At 43.4% G+C, this 26,344-nt stretch overlaps 2 protein-coding genes across 2 annotated transcripts in view; both read right to left on the minus strand.

Annotated features, from left to right (window-relative positions):
- Nucleotides 1-1,215: 1,215 nt before the first annotated feature.
- LOC109461979 (TBC1 domain family member 13-like) lies at nt 1,216-11,553 on the minus strand. The gene is made up of 14 exons (XM_019758458.1): nt 11,473-11,553; nt 11,288-11,361; nt 10,153-10,193; nt 9,403-9,464; nt 8,236-8,329; nt 7,092-7,174; nt 5,008-5,182; nt 4,447-4,575; nt 4,222-4,288; nt 3,704-3,867; nt 2,455-2,533; nt 2,126-2,207; nt 1,872-1,929; nt 1,216-1,687 (listed from the first exon to the last, which is right to left on the minus strand). Exons 1-14 carry the CDS (start codon nt 11,490-11,492, stop codon nt 1,625-1,627), a joined length of 1,191 nt encoding a protein of 396 aa, XP_019614017.1. The 5' UTR covers nt 11,493-11,553; the 3' UTR covers nt 1,216-1,624.
- Nucleotides 11,554-13,773: 2,220 nt separating this feature from the next.
- LOC109461942 overlaps nt 13,774-26,344 on the minus strand; it is a 40,536-nt gene continuing 27,965 nt past the window's right edge. Inside the window, 10 exon segments of the mRNA XM_019758421.1 lie at nt 13,774-16,841; nt 16,952-17,082; nt 17,233-17,245; nt 17,292-17,325; nt 17,465-18,197; nt 21,602-21,880; nt 22,145-22,443; nt 22,708-24,944; nt 25,111-25,269; nt 26,102-26,183. Of these exon segments, the coding sequence (XP_019613980.1) occupies nt 13,774-16,841; nt 16,952-17,082; nt 17,233-17,245; nt 17,292-17,325; nt 17,465-18,197; nt 21,602-21,880; nt 22,145-22,443; nt 22,708-24,944; nt 25,111-25,269; nt 26,102-26,183 (7,035 nt within the window).

Genomic DNA, 26,344 nt, shown 5'->3' on the forward strand with positions numbered 1-26,344 from the left:
AAGTTTTGTTTTTTGGTGTCTGTGTCTGCCTGCCTGCGTGTATGTGTGTGCGCACATGTTTGTGTGTGTGCGCACGTTTGTGTGTGTGTGCGCATGTTTGTGTGTGTGCGCACGTTTGTGTGCGCACCCATGTTTGTGTGTGCGCGCACGTGTGTGTGCGTATGTGTGTGAAAAAGTACTATAACTTACTCATTTACTATACTCATATACAAAGAGAGTAACAGTTTGTAATACAACAGCCCTGTACCGTGCAGTATGGAGAGTGCAGTACCAACAAGCATCAGTGTGGAAGCATGTCTACCACTCCGAAGACCAACACGTTAAACAGGATAGTGAGAGAGGAAAACAGACCAGGTAGCTTTCTTCATTTATTGTCACATCTCATGACCTTCATTACTTTATGTACAGGTAAACAATACAGTAACTGTAAGTGTAAAATATCTTCCCTATCGAGATAGGTGCTATGCATATACAGAGCCTGCCACACCCTCCTCTGGACAGAGAAGGTAGAACTGAACAGAGCAGACTTTCAGGTAAAATCAAACTATAAAGCAGAATCTTTGAGGAGAAAAATAACATGGGTAAAAATAAATCAATTCTACTGTCATTTCAAAACTTGTTCACTTTCCACATTAAAATTTTAATCTGGGGAGACCGATCCCAAATCAAAACCAGGCTTCTTTCTTTGTGATGATTTCTCCATATTTGTACAAAGACATTAAATGTCATTCTTGCATTGAAAGATTCAAAATATTATGAATAGTTAAAATAACATAAAGATGCATTGATAATAATCAGCTAATTTAACAAAAATAATCATTCTAAAAGTATCAACAAAATGTAACAGTTACTAATTCAGCTGACTGCTTATTGATGTAACTTAATACAGACACTGGGTTGTGCATAAAGTGGCAAACATGTGGCAGATGTATACATGTAAAATGTTACAGTGTAACAGACAAACTGGCTACATTGCATGGAGGTTACAGGTATTTGTTACAAAGAAACAGGGACAGGGGGCGTCACTACCTGAAACCTGTATATGACTGTCTCTTGTCACGTGATTATCCCATCAAGACACCTGACAAGAGAACTCCAAGACGAGATGTGAATCGGGTTGATGAAGAGACAGAGTACGTCTCGAAAGCTCCCTAGTGTAGCTGAACGTTTGTTGTGTGTTTTGGTATAAATATTCGTCAAAATTATATATAATTATTAACCACTTCCCTTAGATATGAAACTAAAGAAATTTGGTGGCTCTTGCTGTTTAAAATTAAACACACATTAAAAGGATAAAAGAGGATAATAGATAAGCCACCTTCAGGTGATCTGAGACAGTCTTAAGGAGCTTCAGAAAAACTCCTGAAGACATTTACGTGTAGAGGGTCTCAGTCTTTAAGACATAGGATTATTCCTTCTGATAAGCATTGTTTCAGAACAGATGCTCTAAGGATCTAAAAATGTCTTAGAAAAGGTAGACAAGGTCACAAGACTGGTTGTAAGAAGGGGCATGTCTTCAGAATTGGTCTAAGGATCAAGAAATGTCTTAGAAAAGGTAGACAAGGTCACAAGACTGGGTCTAAGAAGGGGCATGTCTTCAGTAAAGTCTAAGATGCAGCATGTCTCAAGATGGGCAGATCTCCACAGCTTTCCTCAGGACAACATGGATGTCTCCGTCTGGGTAGTTCTGTAAATAAAGAAAACAAACAAACAAACAATGTGGATGTCTCTGGGTAGTTCTGTAATTTAACACTCAGGCAAATAAGACTGAATATTTCTGGGAAGTTTTGTGAAAAGTGCATACACCAAAAAGCAGTTACTCAGGCAACTGCATATGATATTGGAAACTGTTCACCATTTTACTGGCTCACCTGTAGTGTCCTCATGGTGTCCGAGAAATCCCCCTCCAGAATTCTAGTCCGGATACAGCTGAAAAAAAAATACAGAAAAATATAAAAAAAAACGTTTTTTTCAGACCATAGAGGCAGTTGGTTGCAAATCAGCATTTCTAAAAGACACAACATCTACTTAGGAATGCCAGGAATTAAACCTGGGACCCTTAGATATCCTATGTCCGCTAGCCTAGCCATCTGGCCATCGAAACATGCACAGTACTAGTACTTACATGATCATGGCACAGCATACACAGTACAAAAAGTCGAATCTTCGCCGATCTGCAAACAGAGAGTCCCAGACTCTGATCACATCTGAGGAAAAAGAAACAAACAAAACTTGTGAGAAACAAGGTTTGACTGACTAATGTCTGGCAGTGCTTCTGATCCAGTCTGTTTTCACATTTCTGTGTTGTTAATATGTATATACTCCAGTTTAAGGGAGTGAATTAAGTTAAAAGTTAATATATTTCTTTTATTAATAAAATTATAAACAGTATAGTGTTTAGCTAGTTCGTCTCAGTCCTGCTATTCATTTTGTATCTCTGTGAGTTTGTCTCACCTGGCATTTTAAACTCCTGTGACAGTAGCAAGGTCAACCATCTGAACAGGTAAAACTGTGGTCTTACTCCTCGATCCTCCTGGACACACAAACAAACAAACAAACATTAGCCATCTGGACAGGTAAAACTGTGGTCTGACTCCTCTGGTCTACCCCTGATTACCCAGACCATTCAGAACAGACGGCTGGCCCTTGCCGGTCATGTGGTACGCCACGAAGAGATGGCTGCCAAAGTGCTTCTCTGGCAACCAGATGTAAAGAGAAGGAGGGGACGTCCGTGCCTAACGTTAAAGAAACTGATCGAGGAAGAGGTTGGCTTACGGGACGAGGAACTTCTGTCCGCCATGCGAGACAGAGCCACATGGAGTGACATTACGAATGGCACCTTAGAGGATGACCTGAACTGCCTGAACTGAACTGACTCCTCTGTCCTCCTGGACACACAAACAAACAAACAAACAAACAAACAAACAAACATCAGCCATCTGAACAGGTAAAACTGTGGTCTGACCCCTCGATCCTCCTGGACACACACAAACAAACAAACAAACAAACAAACATTAGCCATCTGAACAGGTAAAACTGTGGTCTGACTCCTCTGTCCTCCTGGACACACAAACAAACAAACAAACAAACAAACAAACATTAGCCATCTGAACAGGTAAAACTGCGGTCTCACTCCCCGATCCTCCTGGACACACAAACAAACAAACATCAGCGAACTGAAGACAGAAAAATATTTGTTGAAAAAAATATTTTATTCTGTCCCAGAACAACTCCCAACAAAAACTGCAGACCTAAGCAGAACTGGTGTTTCTTCAGCGAATTAAGACATTTTGTGCTATAAGAACAGGTTTAAGAAGCTGTGGAAAGTTTAAGACTGTGTGTTTCCTTACCAGACATCTCCAGAGTTGCTGGTCGTGTTTCTTTATCAAAGTTAAGACTTTCTGTACTCTAAAAATAGGTTTAAGAAGCTATAGAAGGTTTAGGAAGCTAAAAAAGTGTTAGAAAGCCATAAAAAGTTTTAAGACTTTTTACGGCTTTCTAACACTTTTCTAGCTTCTTCAACTTAAAAGTCTTAAGACTTGTTTTCTTACCAAACATCTCCAGAGCTGCTGGTCGTGTTTCTTGAGCAGAGTTAAGACATTTTGTACTCTAAGAGCAGGTTTGAGATGCTTTAGAAGGTTTGAGAACCTGTACTACAAGGTTTAAGAACCTGTAGAATGTTTAAGACTGTGTTTTTCCTTACCAGACATCTCCAGAGTTGCTGGTCGTGCTTCTTCAGCAGAGTTAAGACATTCTGCATGGAAGAACCGATTCCTGAAGCCGAGTCGTCCAACATCTTAATGAAGTTATCTCTGATCTCAGACATCAGATTCGTGAAGCAGAAGAACGTGTCGGCCTCCGCGTGTTCTAAACAAACAAGTAAACATCAGGTTGGTGAAACAGAAGAACGTGTTGGCATCCGCGTGTTCTAAACAAACAAACAAATAAACAAACAACGGTTCCACCCTATAAAGACTACCTTCTATGTGTGAGCGATCACAGCTGGGATTTGAACCCCTTACCTTTGATCCAAAGCATCACAGATGCCACATGGATAATGACATCCATGACTCATTCTACTCCAATCAAAAAAAGACAATTTTGATATTACGTCCTTAGACACATCTTTAAGGTTCCTAACACATGATTAGACAGAAACAGTCCTTATGACCAAAAGGGCTAAACGTTTCATGCTAAGGAACAGTTCTGTTGAGCCCGTACCTTGCCAGTCCTTGTTTGGATCTGAAGCGAAGACGTAATACAGCGGTCCGATGATCTCATTCATGCCCTGCAGAAAACATGGGAACATCAGAAATTTGGCAACAAAAGTCAGCTATAAAATATAACATTTACACACTCAGCAACTTCACCTGTACATCATCAACAAAACCTCCTCTACCACCTCCCAGTTAACAAACAAACAAACACATAAACAAACAAACAAACCTGAACATATCCCTGCCCAGGGTTGAGTTTTGCGTACAGGAACAGAACTCTCTCCACCACCTCCCAGTGAGCCTCCTGACCCTCGGGAAGCGTCTCGTATTCCTCCACTGCCACCTTACGCCGCGTGCTCTAAAACAAACAAACAAACAAATAAATACCTTCAGCATCAAGCTCTAGCCTGGGAATAAACACACAATCTGATGTCACCTGCAGTTAAACTAAGTGGAGTTCGTGGGGTTAGATTTACCAGAAACCATTTTCTTGAGACAACAGTTAACTTTGTTGTCTTCTTTAACTTTGTTAACTTTAGTTGTAGAAGACCAGACAGAAGTCCCTGTACTTTTTGTTGTGTTAGAAAAGAATCTCTATTAATCAGAGACAAGACAATATATGAGATCTCTTCCTGACCAATCACACAAAACAATGTCTTCCTGACCAATCAAAAGATAGGACACATGATGACCATGGCCTTCACACAGACCAATCAAGAAGCAGAACGCATGAAACTCTTAACCAATGAGAAAAGAGAACACTTGTTTCTAACCAATGAGAGAAGAGGACACATCTCACGTTAGTGACGGTGATTCCCAGCCGGTTTTTCCCAACGTTTGCTGCCTTCAGGATCGTGTGCTCGACGCGTTTCCTGAGAGTCTCAATCCCGCTCTCGGCATTCACCAGTCGCTCGCACGGGTGGTCGGTCGCCTGCTGGAAAAACGAGATGTCCGGACACAACCGCCTGCAACATACGCGTTACCATGGTTACAAACAAACAAACAAAGGGCACAACCGCCTGGAACATACGGGTACCGTGGTTACAAACAAACAACAAACATCTGTCCAAACTGGCTGTTCTGTAACCCAAAACGTTTTAAGTGGCTCCCATGAGCCTTGTTTTGTGGTGACCGATGAAGTAAATAGAAAAAAAAAAGCCGTTAGCAGGGGTGGTCTGTCGCCTGCTGGAAAAACGAGATGTCCGGACACAACCGCCTGGAACATACGGGTTACCATGGTTACAAGCAAACAAACAAATAAACAAATGAACAAACAAGCAAACAAAACAGGAACGCAGGGGTGGTCGGTCGCCTGCTGGAAAAACGAGATGTCCGGACACAACCGCCTGGAACATACGGGTTACCATGGTTACAAGCAAACAAACAAATAAACAAATGAACAAACAAGAAAACAAAACAGGAACGCAGGGGTGGTCTGTTGCCTGCTGGAAAAACGAGATGTCCGGACACAACCGCCTGGAACATACGGGTTACCATGGTTACAAGCAAACAAATAAACAAATGAACAAACAAGCAAACAAAACAGGAACGCAGGGGTGGTCTGTCGCCTGCTGGAAAAACGAGATGTCCGGACACAACCGCCTGGAACATACCGGTTTACCGTGGTTACAAACAAATAAACAAACAAACAAACAAGGACGCAGCTGCCATGGAACGGTCAGGTACTCTCATGTCCCTAATAAACATACCCCCCGGAATAAACAAACCCCCCGGACAAATCGTCAAAGTCTAATAAACATACCCTCCGGAATAAACGTACCCCCCGGAAAATGACCAAATTGACAGGTGAACTGTGTGTGCATGATACTAAAATGTGATCTTTATTTCAATACCAATATATTGGCAAATCTTTCACTGTTACATTTAATTAGTGAGTATATATCACTTTAATTAATGAGTATATATATATTGTACTTGTTTTGGGGAAATACAAAATCCGTAGGAGAAGCTATTGCATTTTACACTTCTGAAATGCACTTTGCTAAGCCTTCTCCTGCAACTTGAGTTGAAAATCTGACTAACTTAAGAGATAGAAAATCAAGCCCAATTAAGTACAAATATAGGGGTTTAATGAGTATATCTACAACAAAATCCATTTCAACATAATAATTATTTGGTATGGTACATTGTCTAGTCTGGTCAAAGTCTGGATTCTGAAGAAGAAAAACTTCTGAAGAAAAAAACTTTTGAAGAAAAAAAATATTATTCAGCATAAAATTTCGATTGGTTTCCATCTCATTGTTTTTTTAAAAATCGATAATGTGATTGTATCAATTTTAAACGCCCTAAAATTAGCTAAATCGGCCCTTTTTTACGGTGATTGCGCAATATGGGTGCCCTATGACCTTTGACTTTTTACGGGTCATGCTGCTCAGGCGCTAGGCGCCCTCCCCACGTCGGCCGTCCGTCTTGTGGGCAAATTTCTACTTTTTTAGGGGTTTCGGGACCTAAAAACTAACACCAGAGGGAAAATAAACCACATACATTTTTTTCATGGTAAATATCGCTAAAATGGACCAGGCATTTTTCTGCCGCGTTGCCGATTTTGACAAGGACTTTTGACAAGGATTTTTTTCCCAAAAATTAATAAACGTACCGTCCCTAATAAGAATGTACCGGGTGGACGTTCGGGCCGAAAAAAATAAATGTACCGGTACGTTTAATCGGGACATCAGAGTAGGGTGGTTACAAACAAACAAACAAAAACATACCTAAAACATATGTTAGTCTGGTTTTTTGCTTATGATATATTCTACAAAACTTTTACGAACTCCAGATACTCATCCTTACAAGAACTAAGGTGACAACATCTAAGAAGTTACCTGATATCTTTGATTGATGATAAGACTTTACCTGACGTCCTTGTCTATCTGCAGCAGAACGTCGTTGTCCTTGAAGTACTGACTCCACTGGCTGTCTGGGTTTGGGTTCAGCGGCTGGGGGAGGGAGGGAAGGAAGGAAGGAATAAATGAATGAATTAATGCATAAATAAATAACTGAATTAATGTATGAGTGAATTCATGCATGAATGAATGAGTGACTTAGTGAGTGGATAAATGAATGAATTCATGAATAAAAGAATGAATGAGTGGATGAATAGATGGATGAATGGATAAATAAATGATTGGATGAATGAATGAGTGAATGAATGGATGTATGAATGAAAGAGTGAATAAATGAATGAATGATTGAATGAATGAATGAATGAATGAATGAATGAATGAATGAATGAATGAATGAATGAATGAATGAATTAATGAATGAATGAATGAATGAATGAATGAATGAATGAATGAATGAATGAATGAAAGAAGAACCAACTCAGAACCTCACAAGCTGTGGGCACTTGCAAGGAAACACCCCAAGCACTTGAAGTCTCTACAAAAACTGGTTCACCTAAGCACAGTCCCGGTAAACCACATCCCTAAGTTGTGCCCTACTTGCAGCTCACCAACACAGGACATAGTTGGACACCTGGTAACACAGTGCAACACTTTCAACAACCTCAGAGCCAGCCTGGTAGATACAGCGACTGACAGACTAGGCACCGCAATAATGGCGGCAGTCAACCAGCAGTCAGATGAGAGGCTGACAGAAATCTTCCTCGGTGCAGAGATTGTGGAAGGGGAAGTGGCTGAGAACGTCTGGGAAGACTTTATGATAAACATTGCTGGGCTGATACGCCCCCTGGCGACCATGGCCGTGAAGCACACACGAGATGTACTGTGGAACTGTTTGAACTGAACTGATCTGATCTGATTTGAATTGTATTGAAAATGAAAACTGCTGGACAGTATTTTCATAGATAATTGACGTCACTCAATACGTTCCTCGTTACAGATTTTATCTCTAACATAGTAACTGCATGACTGTAGGAGAAAAATTATTTTAATTTATGTGTTTTGTAATGTTGTGTAATCATGAATTTTAATGTTTACGGCTCTCCGAAAGTGGAGGAATAAAGAAAGGAAAGGAAAGGAATGAAAGAAGAACCTACATGGTCTGCGAAGGTGACGTCCTCCCTGGAGTTCCCCGAGCCCTGCTTCCCGGGGGTGATGATCAGCTCTTCCAACAGCTGCTGGTACACCCCTCTGCAACAGGGAAACATCCTCGTAAGGGTCAGACCACAGTAGTCTCCACCAGACTTCTTTTGTGGGTGAATAAATCGTAGAAATCGGCCTTAAAAGGGTATTAATTGGCCAGAGAAGGTAGCTGGCCAGGCGGGGAGCTGCAGCTTCGAAAAAATTAATGAAAAGTGCAATAAAACATGATGACGCCATGCATATTTTACCAATTTTTTTTTTGGTAACCTGTATGTTCCGATTTCTACGATTTATTCACCCCGCAAAAGAAATCTGGTGGAGACTAAGACCACAGAGGGGCTGCCATCATGTACTCGCCAAGCAGAGGTTTGCGTTTGGGGTTATTTTTGGTGTGATTTTAAGTTTTTATATCGGCCTTTCCTTTTAGCACTGGATTTTTTTTTGGGGGGGGGGGATTCCAGTGAGTGCAAAGAGGAAAGCCCAGTAAAAAAGACTAAAAACATGGCAAAAATAACCCAAAAACACAAAATGTTGGCTTCTACAGCATGTCGGCAGAACGTACTGCACCCGCGCGAAACCCTGATTTTTCACGGTTTTCGTTGTATGTTTGACCTGTGTATATTTTGTCCTGATTCTGATTACATCATCGAAATTTGTGCATAATTGCTGATTATATCACTGAAAGAGTAGAGTTAGTGACATCACAGGGACCTGTGCACATTTGTTCAGCTAAACTCATACAAACATTAGATATTACCCTGGGTGCCAGACTAGTATCGGGCCGCTTACCCTTTCCCTTCGGCAGCCAGAAGCCCTTCTCCCGCCGGTCTAAATTACTGCTACAAGGAGTTTAGCCCAGGAGAATTTGTCTGGCCCTGGAGCTGTAAGGACAAGCCAAACTCCCCTAGTCTAGACTCCCCTGTAGCAGTATTTGAGACCGACCGGGCAGGAGAAGGGCTTCTGGCTGCCGAAGGGAAACGGCTAGCGGTCCGATACTAGTCTGGCACCCAGGGTAATAAAAAAAGACATTTCTTCATTGTTGTATCAAGCAACATGAAAAGTCCAACCTGTGTTAACCCAAGTTACATCTAAGACAGTGAACCATCCTTTAAGTGTCTGACCTTTGTTTCTTGAGGAAGTCGGGCCAATCTGTGGTGAGAGGCGGCAGGTAGTTCAGCAGGATCTGGGGAAGGTCAAGGTCAAGGTAAGACAGAGCAATTACATGTACAGTACTACTACTAGTACTTAATTGTTCTATCATAATTCAAAGTTCACATACACTTTTGCAGGGTATTCTGCTATATATATGATGACTTTTTATGTATTTATGATAAAAAGGACTGATTGAGAAATGATGTCTTGTATTTCTAGTCATGTTTGGTGTGTGTGCGTAAATGTCATGCGAGTATGTGTCAGGGGGTGGAGGTGGGTCGGGGATTTACATTGTTGTGTGTTTATTTTGTGTGTGTATGGCCACAACATTTTACAAAATAGGGCATAACATTACTAATATCCCTACCGATAAACTGCTCAGGCCAGCTCAGGGGCGTACCCGAGGGAGTCATCAGTATAAATACCAACCTATACACACACGTACAGACGTCTATAAATATTCCCTCTTCCCCCGCACCATCCCACAATGGAACGCCTTGCCTGGCCCGGTAATCATGGCTCCCACCGTTGAGTCCTTCCGGGCCAGGCTGGAGGCCTGCCCGCCTTAAACCAAGGCCTCCCCCCCTCCCCTAAAGTGCCCCAATAGGGGCTATATGGGGGTGTAGCCGGGGCTTGTATAACATCTTAGAGCCCCGGCAAAGATGAAGATGAAGTATAAGAAGGGGGGTTACAATATTGTTTGTTTATTTTGTTCTCACCTTCCAACACTTTGCCCTCAGCCCCCGGCCATCGGGGATCCCTAAAGAACAAAATAAAACAGTTTGGACAGCAGCTCATTATAAATTATTATGACTTATAGTTAAGTTATACAATCTTCACATACATGTATGACCTGCTTTGGTCAGTATCGAATCCTTACTTGTCACCAGCCCTACAGTTATACATGTTTGTTATGTCATTCACCAATTTCACACTTCCCATATGATATGACGTAAGGCCATGCCCCTCCCCCTTCCTCGATGTAATATTTCCAACAAGTTCTATCGACAAACTGGTCAACTATCCTTTTGAATTATTTCTCTAGTATAAAGCGCATGCCATAATTGCATTTTTTGTTGGAATTAGAGAAAATGATGTTCCTTCTATTGTTCTACATTCTACCGAAGACTCTCCTACTCGCACGGTCGCATTACGTATATCATGGAGGACCTCCATGCGTATAATTTAGAATGATAGAAGGTACGTCATTTTCTCTAATTCCAACAAAAATGCAATTATTTATGGCATGCGCTTTATACTAGAGGAATAATCCAAAACGATAGTTGACCAGTTTGTCGATAGAACTTGTTGGAAATCGAGGAAGGGGGAGGGGGGTTGGTCTTACGTCATATCCGTGATCTTTACTAGGCATTATGGGAAGTGTGAAATTGGTGAATAGCGATTTGGGTCAGAACAAGGGATTGACAACTAACAGGTCAAAGGTCAGTCTGGTATGTAAACAAACGACTTTAACCTTCTTTCTCTGCTTTTAATCTTTATTTCATACATTAAACACCAAAACAAGACAATGACTTAGCTAAGGTTCTATTGTAGATTACCCAGGTTTCCAGTGCGTGTATGACTGTGACTTTATTTACTACATTAACATGTTAACGTTACACGTATGAAATTATGTCAATGAAAACTCACTGAAGTCGTGCCGAATAAACGACAACGTTTTGCCGTTCCTTTGCTAAGTAAAAGAAAGTGTGCACCCCTTGCCTAGTTTAGAAAACTGACTCAAGATTTAGCTCAACTTTACGCGATGACAGGATAAACAAACAAACAAACAAACAAACAAACAAACAAACAAACAACGAACAGCCAGTAGGTCACGAGACGAATCCGTCTTACCTTGGAAGCACAGCGATCTAAGATGTTTGACGTCAATTTTCTCCGTCTCAAGACAGTCCTCAAACTCCTTCAACCTGTAAGAAAGAAACCAAGACGATCAGAAACGTCTTAGGACGAAGATGTGAAACTTTAAGAGACGGAAAGACGGAGAAAATCCACAGGTTCGCAGTAAAAACAACACCTACCTGGCCCTGTACGTCGCCATTTTGGAAATGATGATGATGATGGTGAGAGCGCTCGCTTCTCACGAGCGCAGACTAGCGGAAAGTATCGGTGGTGCAAGATGAGGTCGCCAATGGCATGGTGACTACATGAACGATTAACAAGTATTTGGAGATCTAATACCTACATGAAATATGTAGAGTTGATGTAAATTTGTTTAGCGGATTTTATTGATTCTGGAAATTAGATCGTAATAACTATAACTCAAATTACAGTATTTTGCTTTTGAAATTCCTATCTTTTGATCTCCTTTGGCAATATTTCAATTCAACATGTCCTGATTGATCATGTAAATGACCTCTATATGACCTGAGGGCACTATGCACTGGAAAGGTATACAAGTGAGAACTTGTGTCATTTAGCCTCTGTGAAGAAGCCACTCAGGCGAAACCGGTCGTGTGACAGGCTGAATAAAAGTTCTAAACGGGAACTATGCGGCTCCAGGTGTCTTACTGAGGGACGACTGCGTGTGCAAGATGTCGGTTAGCTTGAGGAATGAATCCCCTCTAGTACAAACTGACCTCTATATTATCATAATATAAACATAGTCATGTTAACCTAACACATGTTACAAGGTATAAAATTCTCATTATTCACATAAGAAATCACAGATTTGTCGTAGGCCGAGAATACAATACTCGAACCCTTACTAACTGTCTGCTCCTTCTCCTATCACAAGTCTCTAGTCTTGAATCTTTCTTGTCTGTTTTGCCAAGTCTTCTTATTCTCTACGTCGATGAAGGTTATACATCCAGGTAATACGATACGCCAAAAAATAGTTACTCAAGCAACTGGATATGATTTTGAAAACGTCATATAATTTAAGCAACTGGATATGATTTTGAAAACGTCAGACGTTTCAGCTAGTATCCACTAGCTTTCGTCATTGACTGAGAGACCAGAGGGGAAAGCAGGTTTATAAGCACAACCTATTGATTGATATTCAAATAAAGTGAAGACAAGTTTTTGGAAGTCGAAAAGGAACAAAAGTCAGACAAGTCAAGACAAGATGATGCAAATTAGTCTGAAGCTCCTGTTATACAGAACAGGAGCTTAAGTGTTGTCTGTCCTCGGGGCTGGGAGTGCCAAATCCCAAGTGCCGGAAAGATCGACCCGTAGCCCCCCTTCCCTGTTGAGGGTGGGGTTGTACATTCTTTCATATATTGCCTCTTTAACGCCCCGTTCCCACCAGCGTGTTTCACGGTCTAAGATATCCGTGGACTCGAGTTTGAAAGAGTGACCCTGGTTGTGTTGTAGGTGGTGGAAAATAGCTGAGGAGTAGCCGTTCGTACTAGGTCGGCAATGTTCTTTGTATCTTACTTTGAGCGGTCGACTTGTCTCTCCGATGTAGGTGTTGTTGCAATTGGGCTCCTCACATTTGAGTCTGTAAATAACATTCGCCTTGGTACCTTTGTGAGGTCGGTCCTTAGGGTGTACCAGTCTTTGTCTGAGGGTTGAGTGAGGTTTGAAGTTAGTGGCTATGTTGAAGTTTTGGAAGATCCGTCGGAGTTTCTCAGATACGCCTTGGACATACGGAATAGTGATGTTGGCCTTGTTTTTGTTGGTCAATGGTTTGCACTTCTGGGTTTTCTTAGACTGATCTGAAGGTTTGAGCGCTTTGTTGAAAGTCCAGTTTTGGTAGCCACATTTAGCCAGGACACCTCGGAGGTGTTTTTGTTCGTCCGTTTTGGCTTGGTTTGAAGTAACAATGTTGTCTGCACGATGGAAGAGAGTTTTGATCACTGCTAGTTTGTGTTCCAAAGGGTGGTGGGAATCAAAAGCCAGGTACTGATCAGTGTGGGTTGGTTTCCTGTACACATCGAAACGAAGGTTACCATCTTCCTCTACGATAGTTTTGGTGTCTAGGAAAGGGAGCATGTTGTCATGGCTTGGCTCCTGTGTGAACTTGATGTTGTCATCTATCTGGTTGATGTGGTCAAAGAAATCAGCAGCTACCCTCTTTTTCAATCTGCACCAAGTGACGTTTTCAAAATCATATCCAGTTGCTTGAGTAACTATTTTTTTGGCGCTTCTTATTCTCTATTGTCTTGTTGTTTGTTTCTTGTTTAATGTCTCTTTATTCTGTATTGTTTCTTTATTGTCTTGTTTGTTTGCCTGTTTAATTTAATAGAGGGACCGGGGGCCAAAAATCGTGAGCGGTTTTGACCGTGTCAGTATTTTATTGCCTTACTAAAATTATGCAGTTTGATCGAGTTCATAATAAGATTTTATTTCATATATACATGTACATGCAGCAAATGTCATCATATAGTTTCATCATAACTAACTGCCGATCCCGTTTCTAGTGACTATTCTTGATAGTTGGTGGCTTTTCTGTAATCTCTACGAGCCAAACTCAGCCCCAAAAGTGTCTTTACAACATCAGGATGTTCAGTGTTCTCACCATGGATACTCCGCCTCATCTGTAGTGCCTGTTCAAAATAGCTGACGGCCTTTCTGTGATCACCAAGGTTCCACCAGGCGGCACCCAAGTTGTTAAGTGACGCGGCGATGTCAGGATGTTCAGTGTCCTCACCATAGATTTTCCTCCTCATCTGTAGTGACTGTTCATGATAGCTGACGGCCTTTCTGTGATCACCAAGGTCACTCCAGGCGTTACCCAAGTTGCCAAGTGACGCGGCGATGTCAGGATGTTCAGTGTCCTCACCATGGATACTCCGCATCATCTGTAGTGCCTGTTTATCATAGCTGACGGCTTTTTTGTGTTCACCAAGGTTACTACAGGCAGTACCCAAGTTGTGAAGTGACGTGGCGATGTCAGGATGTTCAGTGTCCCCACCATGGATACTCCGCCTCATCTGTAGTTCCTGTTCAAAATAGCTGGCTGCCTTTCTGTAATCACCAAGGTTACTCCAGGCGGTACCCAAGCTGTTAAGTGATTCGGCGATGTCAGGATGTTCACTGTCCTCACCATAGATACTCCGCCTCATCTGTAGTGCCTGTTCACAATAGCTGACGGCCTTTCTGTAATCACCAAGGTTACTCCAGGCGGTACCCAAGTTATTAAGTGAGTGGGCGATGTCAGGACGTTCAGTGTCCTCACCATGGATACTCCTCCACATCTGTAGTGCCTGTTCACAATAGCTGACGGCCTTTCTGTAATCACCAAGGTTACACCAGGCGAAACCCAAGCCGTTGAGTGAGTTGGCGATGTCAGGATGTTCAGTGTCCCCACCATGGATACTCCGCCTCATCTGTAATGAATGTTCATGATAGCTGACGGCCTTTCTGTGATCACCAAGGTGACTCCAGGCGTTACCCAAGTTGTGAAGTGAGTCGGTGATGTCAGGATGTTCAGTGTCCTCACCATAGATACTCCGCAACATCTGTAGTGACTGTTCGTGATAGCTGACGGCCTTTCTGTGATCACCAAGGTCACTCCAGGCGTTACCCAAGTTGTTAAGTGACGTGGCGATGGCAGGATGTTCAGTGTCCTCACCATGAATTTTCCGCCTCATCTGTAGTGCCTGTTCAAAATAGCTGACGGCCTTTCTGTGATCACCAAGGTCACTCCAGGCGGCACCTAAGTTGTTAAGTGAGTCGGCGATGTCAGGATGTTCAGTGTCCTCACCATAGATACTCCGCCTCATCTGTAGTGCCTGTTCAAAATAGCTGACGGCCTTTCTGTGATCACTAAGGTTCCAAAAGGCGGCACCCAACATGTTTAGTGACCAGGCGATGTCAGGATGTGGTGTTCCCTCACCGTGTTTAGCAACCTCATCCTGTAGTGACACTTCCATGCATGATATTACCTTTTCGTACTCACACAGACTGTTATATACGGATGCTTGTAACGTCGGTGAGTTGTCAAACAGAACAGGAGGTTCTACCGTCGATGGGTACATTTCGATAAGTTCTGGAATAAAGGCCTTTAAAGGCATTGCTGTTCCATAGTACCTAATCAGCTGTTTTTTATTGGAGAAGTAAAACACTTTCTTCAACTTCTCCCCCATATTTGTGTTAGCAGACATGGACGATAAGGCTGACATGTTCTCCACCTGTCCACGGTTGTTCATGTATGTCCGCAGCCTCAGTTCTGCTGAGATGCTGACCAGCACCATCAAGTGATGCGCGTTCTCACTGTTGATGACTCCGTTCTTGTGCATCTTCTGAATAGTCTCCCATATTGTGGTGGGCTGTATACCATAGAGTAGTGCCCAACACGACACTGCAAGGGTCGAAAATCGATAGATGTCTTTCTTCACATCTAGGAGTCTAGATACTGGACCTTCTGGTGTAAACTTTTCCAAATTTGTTTCTTCAGTCATTATGGTCATTGCCTGTAACTCAGATACCAGATACCTATCACTGCTTTGTAGTAGCTGAGTCCACACGTCGGAATACACATCGACCAAGTCCTGGTCTCCTGTGATCAAACACACATTCCCCAATATGGTGGCGAGATGGTAGCCTTTGTTTGAATGGAAAGTCGGGTCGTCTTGCATGATTTTGTCCATGTAACGCAGCACGTCTTCTATCAAAACATATGTCATCTCACTCGGTGTATGAATAAGTTCAGCTGTTTCCCCCCTGCCCAGTGGAGTCTTGCACGCATGCGGCATGGATCCGTCGAACGCGAACCCGCGCGGCGTTACAGAGTCGTAGAACCAGCTGTTCGGTGGGTCTTTAGAAAAATCATTCAGAGACTTGATCGCCATGGCCGGGAGGATAGTTTCTCCCAGGTTGATGACTTTGAGATGCAGATAGTGAGTGAGGTTGCGGAAATACTCGACGTTACTCTCTGTTTCCTCCTCTATCAGGATGGCGAACTCCAGATCAGAGTACGGGGTTACTAACCCTGTGGCCTGTGAACCCAGGCCTATCATGGCGTATTTACAGGGAGGGGGACCCATTACCTCCATACATTCATCTACAAGGCCAGATATGAACGTTTTTCTCTGTTCAACAATTGTTGTTTGGAATAAAGTAAAGATTGCTTCCGCTCTCTGCTTCTCCACTTCTCTTATGTCTGGATCATCGTCATTAAAACTATAAGGATCGATCTCCTGCTCAATTTTTTCGAGTTCATCTTTCACTTGTTTTCGACTTTCCGTCAACACCAGTTTGTGTTTCTCCGAGTCACTGGTGTTCACTACTTGTTTGATCCCCAGCACATGCTCAACAAATAACTGGCTAACTTGTAGGATTGTTTGTTTGATGCCTTCCCTGTCCTCTGTCCTTGCTCTGACCAGTGCGGCATTACGGAGTGCTGCAGCCTTGGTGAAGTCACTCCCGTCTTTCGACGTCTTTCCTCTTTCCAGGTAGACATCGCTTAACCTGCACAGGGGCTCCGTCTCTTTCTTGTGTTGTTCTGTGTTTGGTCCTAAGGAAACAACGATTTTAGATTATATAAAGATACTTGACTAGATTCTGTATTAATCGCTCATATTATGTATTTCAAAGCGCACAAATATAACGTACGTTTCACATGAACGGCCCTGAGCGCAGCTGCAAAGTGCTTCTCTGCCGTGTCCAGGTCTCCAGTCTGTAGGGCTCTGCAACCCTTTTGTAACTCTTCTGTGTACAGCCTGCAACATAGTAATACATGTTTGCTGCAGGATTAGAAATAATTGACGCAGTATATTAGCATTGGCGGGACAGATTTTGATGCGTTCATTTTAAATTTCTACACCTTAACCTAATTCAAAACATGGGTAAGTTAGTTTTACAAAAGACAGGAAAACTAGATTGATGTAACGCACCTGGAATTGTCTGCTGTAGGGAGGCCATGACCTTGAGGAACAGTCGTGACCTTGGTAGCTCCAGTTGGCGGACAGATGTTTGTGCTTTTTCCTCTCAGGAGCAACTAAAAGTAACAATTGAAGAAACCTCAATGTCTGAACTAACGATTGACCAAACTTCAATTTAACAATAGATTCACAATGAAAAGTCTCAGCATCAGAAAGAATCTGATGAACATGTTGGCAACGGCACCAAAACAAAATGTAAAACACTTACTCGTGCTCTTCTTTCCGCCATGTCTCTCTTGACTTTTGCTGCGTGCAGTAAGCGATGTGTGAGGACGGTTTTCCCATGTGGATCGTCACATCGCTCCAGGGCTGTGCTGTACAGGGCTGTAGCCTTGGTCAAGTGTCTGGGCTCCTTTAAGTCTCTTCCTCTCTTAAGGTTCACGTCTCCGAGACTTTTTATAGCCTCTACTTGCAACAGATTGTTCTCCTGCACTATTCCTTCTACAAGAACCTTCGTGTAGCCCTCTAAGATGGAGTCCATATGGCCACCACTAGCCCATACCTTATCTAAGTCTTGAAATACTTCTGAAGTACTTGCAACATAATCAATGCGTGTGTTCCTGGTTGATCCAGTGATGGGCGTTTTCTGCCTGAGTTTTTCGGCGAGTTTGACCCTATGTTGGAGAGACTCGCCTTCCCCCGGGTCCTCACACCGGAGCAGCGCGGCCCTGTACAAGTTCAGGCCCCGCTCCAAGTTCCGCGGAGCTTCGGTCTTGTGGAGTCTTCCTTTCTCCACGTTCAAGTCTCCCAGGCTCTTCAGTACCTCCACTTCCTGCAGCCTGTCCATATCAGACATGGCGGCCAGAAGGGCGCGGCCGTACCCCGTCTCGGCCAGGTCATACCTGTTAGCCGCCACAAACCTCCGGCATTGCACGTCTGCAGGGAGAAGGGTCCCCGCAACACGCAGCATGTTTGTTCTGTAGACATTGTATGAAATGGACTAATTAATTTTGGCACATATTTGATTAGATTATATATTAGATTATTAGATTATTATATTCGATTACGTCTTCCATGGTCTAAAAAAGAGAGGTCAAACCCCTTAAGCTTAGACATAGTTTTAGACATAGCCATAGCTCTAGACAACTCCCTTTTATCATGGAGATTTTAGTCATTTCATACTACGTTTCATTGTTCTGTTTGTAATCTGCAATTAGCCCCCCCGGGGCATGAATTTGCAATAAACTTCACATTATAATAGACACGGAGATTATTTGTGCAGTAGAACAATTAAAATTGCTTCAAATTTTTAAAAAGAATCGTTAAGAAATGACAAACTCCAAACTTTATAAAAGTTAATGAAGGTACAAAAATCTTCATGTCGTTTATGTATATGTCGTCTACGTTTTGAGGCAGCCAGAATCCAACTGTGAACTTTGCAGCAGGCAGATATGGGTGATGCAATCGCGCGGTAAATATTTAACTTCCACTAAAACTGTAGAACATTCGTGCGGGGTCGCAGTGTCACAATGACGTATTCGCAATAGGACAGTCCTGATTGGATCACATAGACACGTGACCATAGTCCAAAGTCGACCAATCACGCGCTAGTCAGGAGGTAAATATTACACGTCATGTTTACCTTTGACCTCCGCCTGTGTGTTTTTATAATATAATAATCAATTAATACCAGTCTGAGAGATGTTTTTTACTTTCTTATCTTTTATATGTACATTGTATGTGTACCAGATTTCTTCCCAAGACATTGTTCATTAGCTGCTATTGTAACAGTTATATTATTGTTTTTGTAGGTGTTGTTCTCGATTGAAAACACCGTGAAAACACTTGAGGTAACATTAGTCATGGGAACCCCCTGAGCATGTTGGATCAAACACAGAGTCACAAGACTGTTATGTCTGACCTATGGAAACTCAAACAGTTTCTATTGACTTACCAACAGTACTCATTAACTGACAAGTCAACAGTGGAAAGCCCCATTTCGTAGACCTTCAAGGTGCAAATATGATAAAACAAAGTACGCCGGAGATGCTTAAGACTCTACACTTTCTTACGCCTTATCCGCAATTGTACCCAATTTTCTTGTTGAGACATAAGATGTTGTTGTTTTTCTAAGTGTTTCTCGACTCTGTGAAAACACTTGACGACTGGCATGAGTCATGGGGTTTTGCAGATTTTTCAGTCCTTACCTTTCCCGATCTTGCTGAATTGCACAGTTATAAATGTTAGTGCCCTCCTAAGCCCACTTCCCACCTCAGAGCTTTTTGATGTTCACAAAACAGGCAGAAAACCTTTCTGTCCCTACAACCTACATGTATGACCCCCCTCAACCAAACTATTTTCTTGTAAAAGAAACACGTTTTTGATCAATTTTGCATCTATAGAATGTCGTTAGATTAATAGTAAGAGCATGTTAAGTTTAGACCATGCAATACCTACATTTGTACAACGGGTTTTTTTTTCTCAACAGTAAGGTTAAGGTATTGCTGAATGGGTTTGAGTATACAGACAGCCGTACTCACCTGTTTAGTCTGGTCAGTACTGTGTTATCCTCGTGACCGCTAAGTATAGAGAACAGCGGGTCTGTCCGTGAAAACGTGAGTTTCACCTGTAGGTTGGAGGTAAGACTGACGCTCCCAGCTCGCCTCTCGCACCTGCGGAAGTCCCCAGGTGTGACCTCACCTTTTGTACCGCGCGGGGGCGTCTGGGAAGGGGGATCCTACGAACTATATTTGGGCAGAAGGGTGACGTATTCGTTTGTGTAAATGTTGTAAGGGGATTTGTCTCATTGATTATGGAAATTAGATCATAATTAACGTAATCTAGTTTAATTTATGTTTTTTTTTTAACTCAAATTACTGTATAATTACAATATTTTCCTTTGGATATTCCTATCCTTTGATTGATGCAAAAGACCTCTATATTAACATAATATATTTACTCTATTTACAACAACTATTCTATATGATGATTTGTAGAAGTGGAACACAGATTTAAAACTGTTTAGGTGGTTTTATTTTTTTTAAATAATTGCATCTGTTTATATTATATATTTTTTTCCTAGAATAATTGTATCTGTTTATATGTGTAACCTTACTTGTTGTCCCGAATGGTGTAGCTGTCACGGTAACGTTACTTGTTGTATGTTGACTTACATCTTGGGTATCAGCCTTTTGTGACTGTAAGTCTGTGTAATGTGCTATTTGCATTTGAAATAAATAAAAATAGTACATAGTGATGTTAACCTTACACATGTTACAAGGTATTAAATTCTCTTTATTCATATAAGAAATCACAGATTTGTCGAAGGCCGAGAATATAATACTCGAACCCTTACTAACTGTCTGCTCCTTCTCCTATCGCAAGTCTCTAGTCTTGATCTTTCTTCTCTGTTTTGCCAAGTCTCCTTATTCTCTATTGTCTTGTTTAATTTTATGGAAGGACCGTTGGCTGAAAATCGTGAGCGGTTTTAACCGTGTCAGTATTTTATTGCCTGACTGAAATTATACAATATGATCAAGTTCATAATAAAATTCTATTTCATATATACATGCAGCAAATGTCATCATATAGTCTCATTATGATTAACTCTCGACCACGTTTCTAGTGACTATTCTTGATAGTTGTCGGCGAACTTTCTGTAATCGAACCAGACTCAGCCCCTTTAGTGTCTTTGCAACATCAGGATGTTCAGTGTCCTCACCATGGATACTCCGCCACATCTGTAGTGCCTGTTCATAATAGCTGATGGCCTTTCTGTAATCACCAAGGAACCCACACATGGCACCCAAGTTGTGAAGTGACGTGGCGATGTCAGGATGTTCAGTGTCCTCACCATGGATACTCCGCCTCATCTGTAGTGACTGTTCAAAATAGCTGACAGCCTTTTTGCAATCACCAAGGACCCCACACATGGCACCCAAATTGTGAAGTGACGCGGCGATGTCAAGATGTTCTGTGTCCTCACCGTGGATACTCCTCCTCATCTGTAGTGACTGTTCATAATAGCTGACAGCCTTTTTGTAATCACCAAGGTCCCTCCAGGCGTTACCCAAGTTGTTAAGTGACGTGGCGATGCCAGGATGTTCAGTGTCGTCACCATGGATACTCCGCCTCATCTGTAGTGCCTGTTCAAAATAGCTGACGGCCTTTCTGTAATCACCAAGGACCCCACACATGGCACCCAAGTTGTTAAGTGACGTGGCGATGCCAGGATGTTCAGTGCCCTCACCATGGATACTCCGCCTCATCTGTAGTGCCTGCTCATGATAGCTGACGGCTTTTTTGTGTTCACCAAGGTGACTACAGGCGTTACCCAAGTTGTTAAGTGACGCGGCGATGTCAGGATGTGGAGTGTCTTCACCTATAGATACTCCGCCTCATCTGTAGTGTCTGTTCATGATAGCTGATGGCCTTTTTGTGATCACCAAGGTTACCCCATGCGTTACCCAAGTTGTTAAGTGACGTGGCGATGTCAGGATGTTCAGTGTCCTCGCCGTAGATACTCCGGTACATCTGTAGTGCCTGTTCATTATAGCTGACGGCCTTTCTGTGATCACCAAGGTGACTCCAGGCGGTACCCAAGTTGGCAAGTGACTGGGCGATGTCAGGATGTTCAGTGTCCTCACCATGGATACTCCGCCTCATCTGTAGTGCCTGTTCAATATAGCTGACGGCCTTCTTGTGATCACCAAGGTCACTCCAGGTGCCACCAAGTTGTTAAGTGACAAGGCGATGTCAGGATGTTCAGTGTCCTCACCGTGGATACTCCGCATCATCTGTAGTGACTGTTCATAATAGCTGACGGCCTTTTTGTGATCACCAAGGTGACTCCAGGCGCCACCCAAGTTGTTAAGTGACAAGGCGATGTCAGGATGTTCAGTGTCCTCACCCATGGATACTCTGCATCATCTGTAGTGACTGTTCATAATAGCTGACGGCCTTTCTGTAATCACAGAGGTCACTCCAGGCGGCACCCAAGCTGTTAAGTGACGCGGCGATGTCAGGATGTTCAGTGTCCTCACCGTGGATACTCCGCATCATCGGTAGTGCCTGTTCATGATAGCTGACGGCCTTTCTGTGATCACCAAGGTGACTCCAGGCAGTACCCAAGTTGGCAAGTGACTTGGCGATATCAGGATGTTCAGTGTCCTCACCATAGATACTCCGCATCATCTGTAGTGACTGTTCATAATAGCTGACGGCCTTTTTGTGATCACCAAGGTGCAGCCAGGCAGTACCCAAGTTGGCAAGTGACGCGGCGATGTCAGGATGTTCAGTGTCCTCACCATGGATACTCCGGTACATCTGTAGTGCCTGTTCATTATAGCTGACGGCCTTTCTGTAATCACCAAGGTGAATCCAGGCGCCACCCAAGTTGGCAAGTGACTTGGCGATGTCGGGATGTTCAGTGTCCTCACCATGGATACTCTGCATTATCTGTAGTGCCTGTTCATGATAGCTGACGGCCTTTCTGTAATCACCGAGGTCACTCCAGGCGTTACCCAAGTTGGCAAGTGACTTGGCGATATCAGGATGTTCAGTGTCCTCACCATGGATACTCCGCCTCATCTGTAGTGACTGTTCATAAAAGCTGACGGCCTTTCTGTGATCACCAAGGTCACTCCAGGCGGCACCCAAGCTGTTAAATGACGCGGCGATGTCAGGATGTTCAGTGTTCTCACCATGGATACTCCGATCCATCTGTAGTGCCTGTTCATGATAGCTGACGGCCTTTCTGTGATCACCAAGGTTTCTCCAGGCGGTACCCAAGTTGTTAAGTGACGTGGCGATGTCAGGATGTCCAGTGTCCTCGCCATGGATACTCCGCCTCATCTGTAGTGACTGTTCAAAATAGCTGACGGCCTTTCTGTGATCACCAAGGTGAATCCAGTTGCCACCCAAGCTGTTAAGTGACGCGGCGATGTCAGGATGTTCAGTTTTCTTACCATAGATACTCCGCCTCATCTGTAGGGACTGTTCATAATAGCTGGCGGCCTTTCTGTGATCACCAAGGTCCCCCCAGGCGGCACCCAGCTTGTTGAGTGAGTCGGCGATGTCAGGATGTGCTGTCCCCTCACCGTGTTTAGCAACCTCATCCTGCAGTGCCACTTCCATGCAGGACTTCACCTTTTCGTACTCACACAGACTGTTATATACGGCTGCTTGTAACTTAGGTGAGTTGTCAAACAGAACAGGAGCTCGAGGTTCTACCGTCGATGCGTACATCTCGATAAGTTGTGGAATAAAGGCAATTAATGGTGTTGCTGTGTAATGGTACCTCATCAGCTGTTTTGTATTGGAGAAGTAAAACACTTTCCTCAACTTCTCCCCCATATCTGTGTTATCAGACATGGACGATAAGGCTGACATGTTCTCCACCTGTCCACGGTTGTTCATGTATGTCCGCAGCCTCAGTTCTGCTGAGATGCTGACCAGCACCATCAAGTGATGCGCGTTCTCGCTGTTGATGACTCCGTTCTTGTTCATGTTCTGAATAGTCTCCCATATTGTGGTGGGTTGTATACCATAGAAAAGTGCCCAACACGACACTGCAAGTGTCGAAAATCGATAGATTTCTTTCTTCACATCTAGCAGTTTTGATGTTGGATTTTCTGGTCTAAATGTTCTGGAATTTGTTTTTTCAGTCATTATGGTTACTGCCTGTAACACAGATATCGCGCTATCACTACTTTGTATTAGCTGAAGCCACACGTCGGAATACATATCGACCAAGTCCTGCTCTCCTGTGATCAAACACACATTCCCCAATATGCTGGCGAGATGGTAGCCTTTGTTTGAAGGGAAATTCAGCTCGTCTTGAATGATTTGGCTCGAGTAACGCATTAAGTCTTTCAATAAGACACTCGTCATCTCACTTGGTGTGTGGATAAGTCCAGCTTTTTCACCCCTGCCCAGTGGAGTCTTGCATGCATGCGGCATGGATCCGTCGAACGCGAACCCGCGCGGCGTTACGGAGTCGTAGAACCAGTTGTCCTGTGGGTCTTTGGAGGAGAAATCATTGAGCGACTTGATCGCCATGGCCGGGAGAATGGTTTCTCCCAGGTTGATGACTTTGAGATGCAGATAGTGAGTGAGGTTGCGGAAGTACTTGACGTTACTCTCTGTTTCCTCCTCTACCAGGATGGCGAACTCCAGATCAGAGTACGGGGTTACTAACCCTGTGGCCTGTGAACCCAGGCCTATCATGGCGTACTTACAGGGAGGGGGGCCCATCACCTCCATACATTCAACAACAAGGCCAACCATGAACGTTTTTCTCTGTTCAGCAATTGTTGTTTGGAACAATGTAAAGATCGCTTCCGCTCTCTGTTTCTCCACTTCTCTTAACTCTGGATCATCGTCATCAAGACTATAAGGATCGATCTCCTGCTCGATTTTCTCGAGTTCATCTTTCACCTCTTCTCGACTTTTCGTCAACGCCAGTTTGTGTTTCTCCGAGTTACCAGTGTCCATTGCTTGTTTGATCCCCAGCACGTGCTCAACAAATACCTGGCTAACTTGTAGGATTATTTGTTTGATGCCTTCTCTGTCTTCTGTCCTTGCTCTGACCAGTGCGGCATTACGGAGTGCAGCAGCCTTGGTGAAGTCACTTCCGTCTTTCGACTTTTTTCCTCTTTCCAGGTAGACATCGCTTAACCTGCACAGGGGCTCCGCCTCTTTTTGGTAGTGGTCTTTATTAGAATCTGAACGCAACAATATTTTTGAATTAGAAACTTGAATCTCATTTTGGGTTTAATGCGTCAGCAATACTATGAATTACGCGAATAGAAATCAAAACTTATGAAACTGGTATAATAGGAATGACACATTTTTTCGCATTGATGTCTTTCCAGTGGCACATAGAATTACCTTTCATATGGATGGCCTTGAGCGCAGCTGCAAAGTGCTTCTCTGCCGCGTCCAGGTCTCCTGTCTGCAGGGCCCTGCAGCCCTCCTGCAGCTGTTCTGCCGTGTTCAGGTCCCCTGTCTGCCTGCAGCTCTCCTGCAGCTGTTCTGCCATGTCCAGGTCTCCTGTCTGCAGGGCCCTGCAGCCCTCTTGTAGCTGTTCTGCCGTGTTCAGGTCTCCAGTCTGCAGGGCCCTGCAGCCGTCCTGCAGCTGTTCTGCCGTGTCCAGGTCTCCTGTCTGCCTGCAGCCCTTCTGCAGCTGTTCTGCCGTGTCCAGGTCTCCTGGCTGCCTGCAGCCCTCCTGCAGCTGTTCTGCCGTGTGTCTTGTCTTCTGGGCCCTGAGCACAGTTGCTCTGATCCCCCCTGTCGTGTCCAAGTCCAGTAATGTCTGCAGGGTCCTTTTCATTGCTGCAAGGTGCTCCTCTATTGTGTCCATGCCCTCTGTCTGCAGGGCCCTGCAGCCCTTCAGCAGCTGTTCTGCTAGGTCTCTTGTCTGCCTAAGCACAGTTGCTATGGTCCCCTCCGCCATGTCCTGGTCCAATGTCTCCAGGCCACTTTTCGCAGCTGCAAGGTGCTTAATTCTCGTGCCCATGTCCTCTGTCTGCAGGGCAGCTGCACAGTGTTTTGCTGCCGTGTCCAGGGACTTCAGCACCTTTTGTAACCGGTCTCTGCTCATCCTGAAGCAAAGCGAGAATTAGCCGTAGAACTAAAAACAGTAGACGTAGTATATCAGTATTGGTGGGAAAAATTTTGATGAGTTCTACATGACACGAGGTTCTTTGCGCCGCATATATAGGATTTACGAAGCACTTTACCGAGGTAAAACATTTAGACTGATGTCCTAAATAGTGTTATGACTGACACCTTAATTTAAAACATTGGTAAGTTCGTTTTACAAAAGACTTAATAACCAAGTTAAATGTAACTCACCAGGTTTTGTCTGGTGTAGGGAGGCCAAGACCTTGAGGAATAGTCGACGTGACCTTGGTAGGTCCAGTTGGCAGCCACCTGTTTATGCTTTTGCCTCTCAGGAGCAACTAAAAAGTAACAATTGAAGCAACCTTTAACGTCTGAACTAGCAAATAATTATGGTTAACAATTGACCAAACTTTTATTTTAAAATAGATTCACAATGAGAAGTCTTAGCACCTTAATGAATCGAATGAACATTTTTGCACGTTCTTTTAGGACGTAAACG

The sequence above is a fragment of the Branchiostoma belcheri genome, unplaced genomic scaffold, assembly GCF_001625305.1.
Source record: "Branchiostoma belcheri isolate BF01 breed outbred unplaced genomic scaffold, Haploidv18h27 scaffold98, whole genome shotgun sequence".
Taxonomy (NCBI): Eukaryota; Metazoa; Chordata; class Leptocardii; order Amphioxiformes; family Branchiostomatidae; genus Branchiostoma; species Branchiostoma belcheri.

Excerpts from the sequence above, each read along its gene's own strand:
- LOC109461979 (XM_019758458.1), bottom strand. The coding sequence starts at position 11,492 with ATGGCGACGTACAGGGCCAG. Across the intron at positions 7,175-8,235 it reads ACGTCACCTTCGCAGACCAT|CCGCTGAACCCAAACCCAGA; the intron begins GTAGGTTCTTCT and ends TCCCTCCCCCAG. Across the intron at positions 1,930-2,125 it reads GTATGCTGTGCCATGATCAT|CTGTATCCGGACTAGAATTC; the intron begins GTAAGTACTAGT and ends TTTTTTTTTCAG.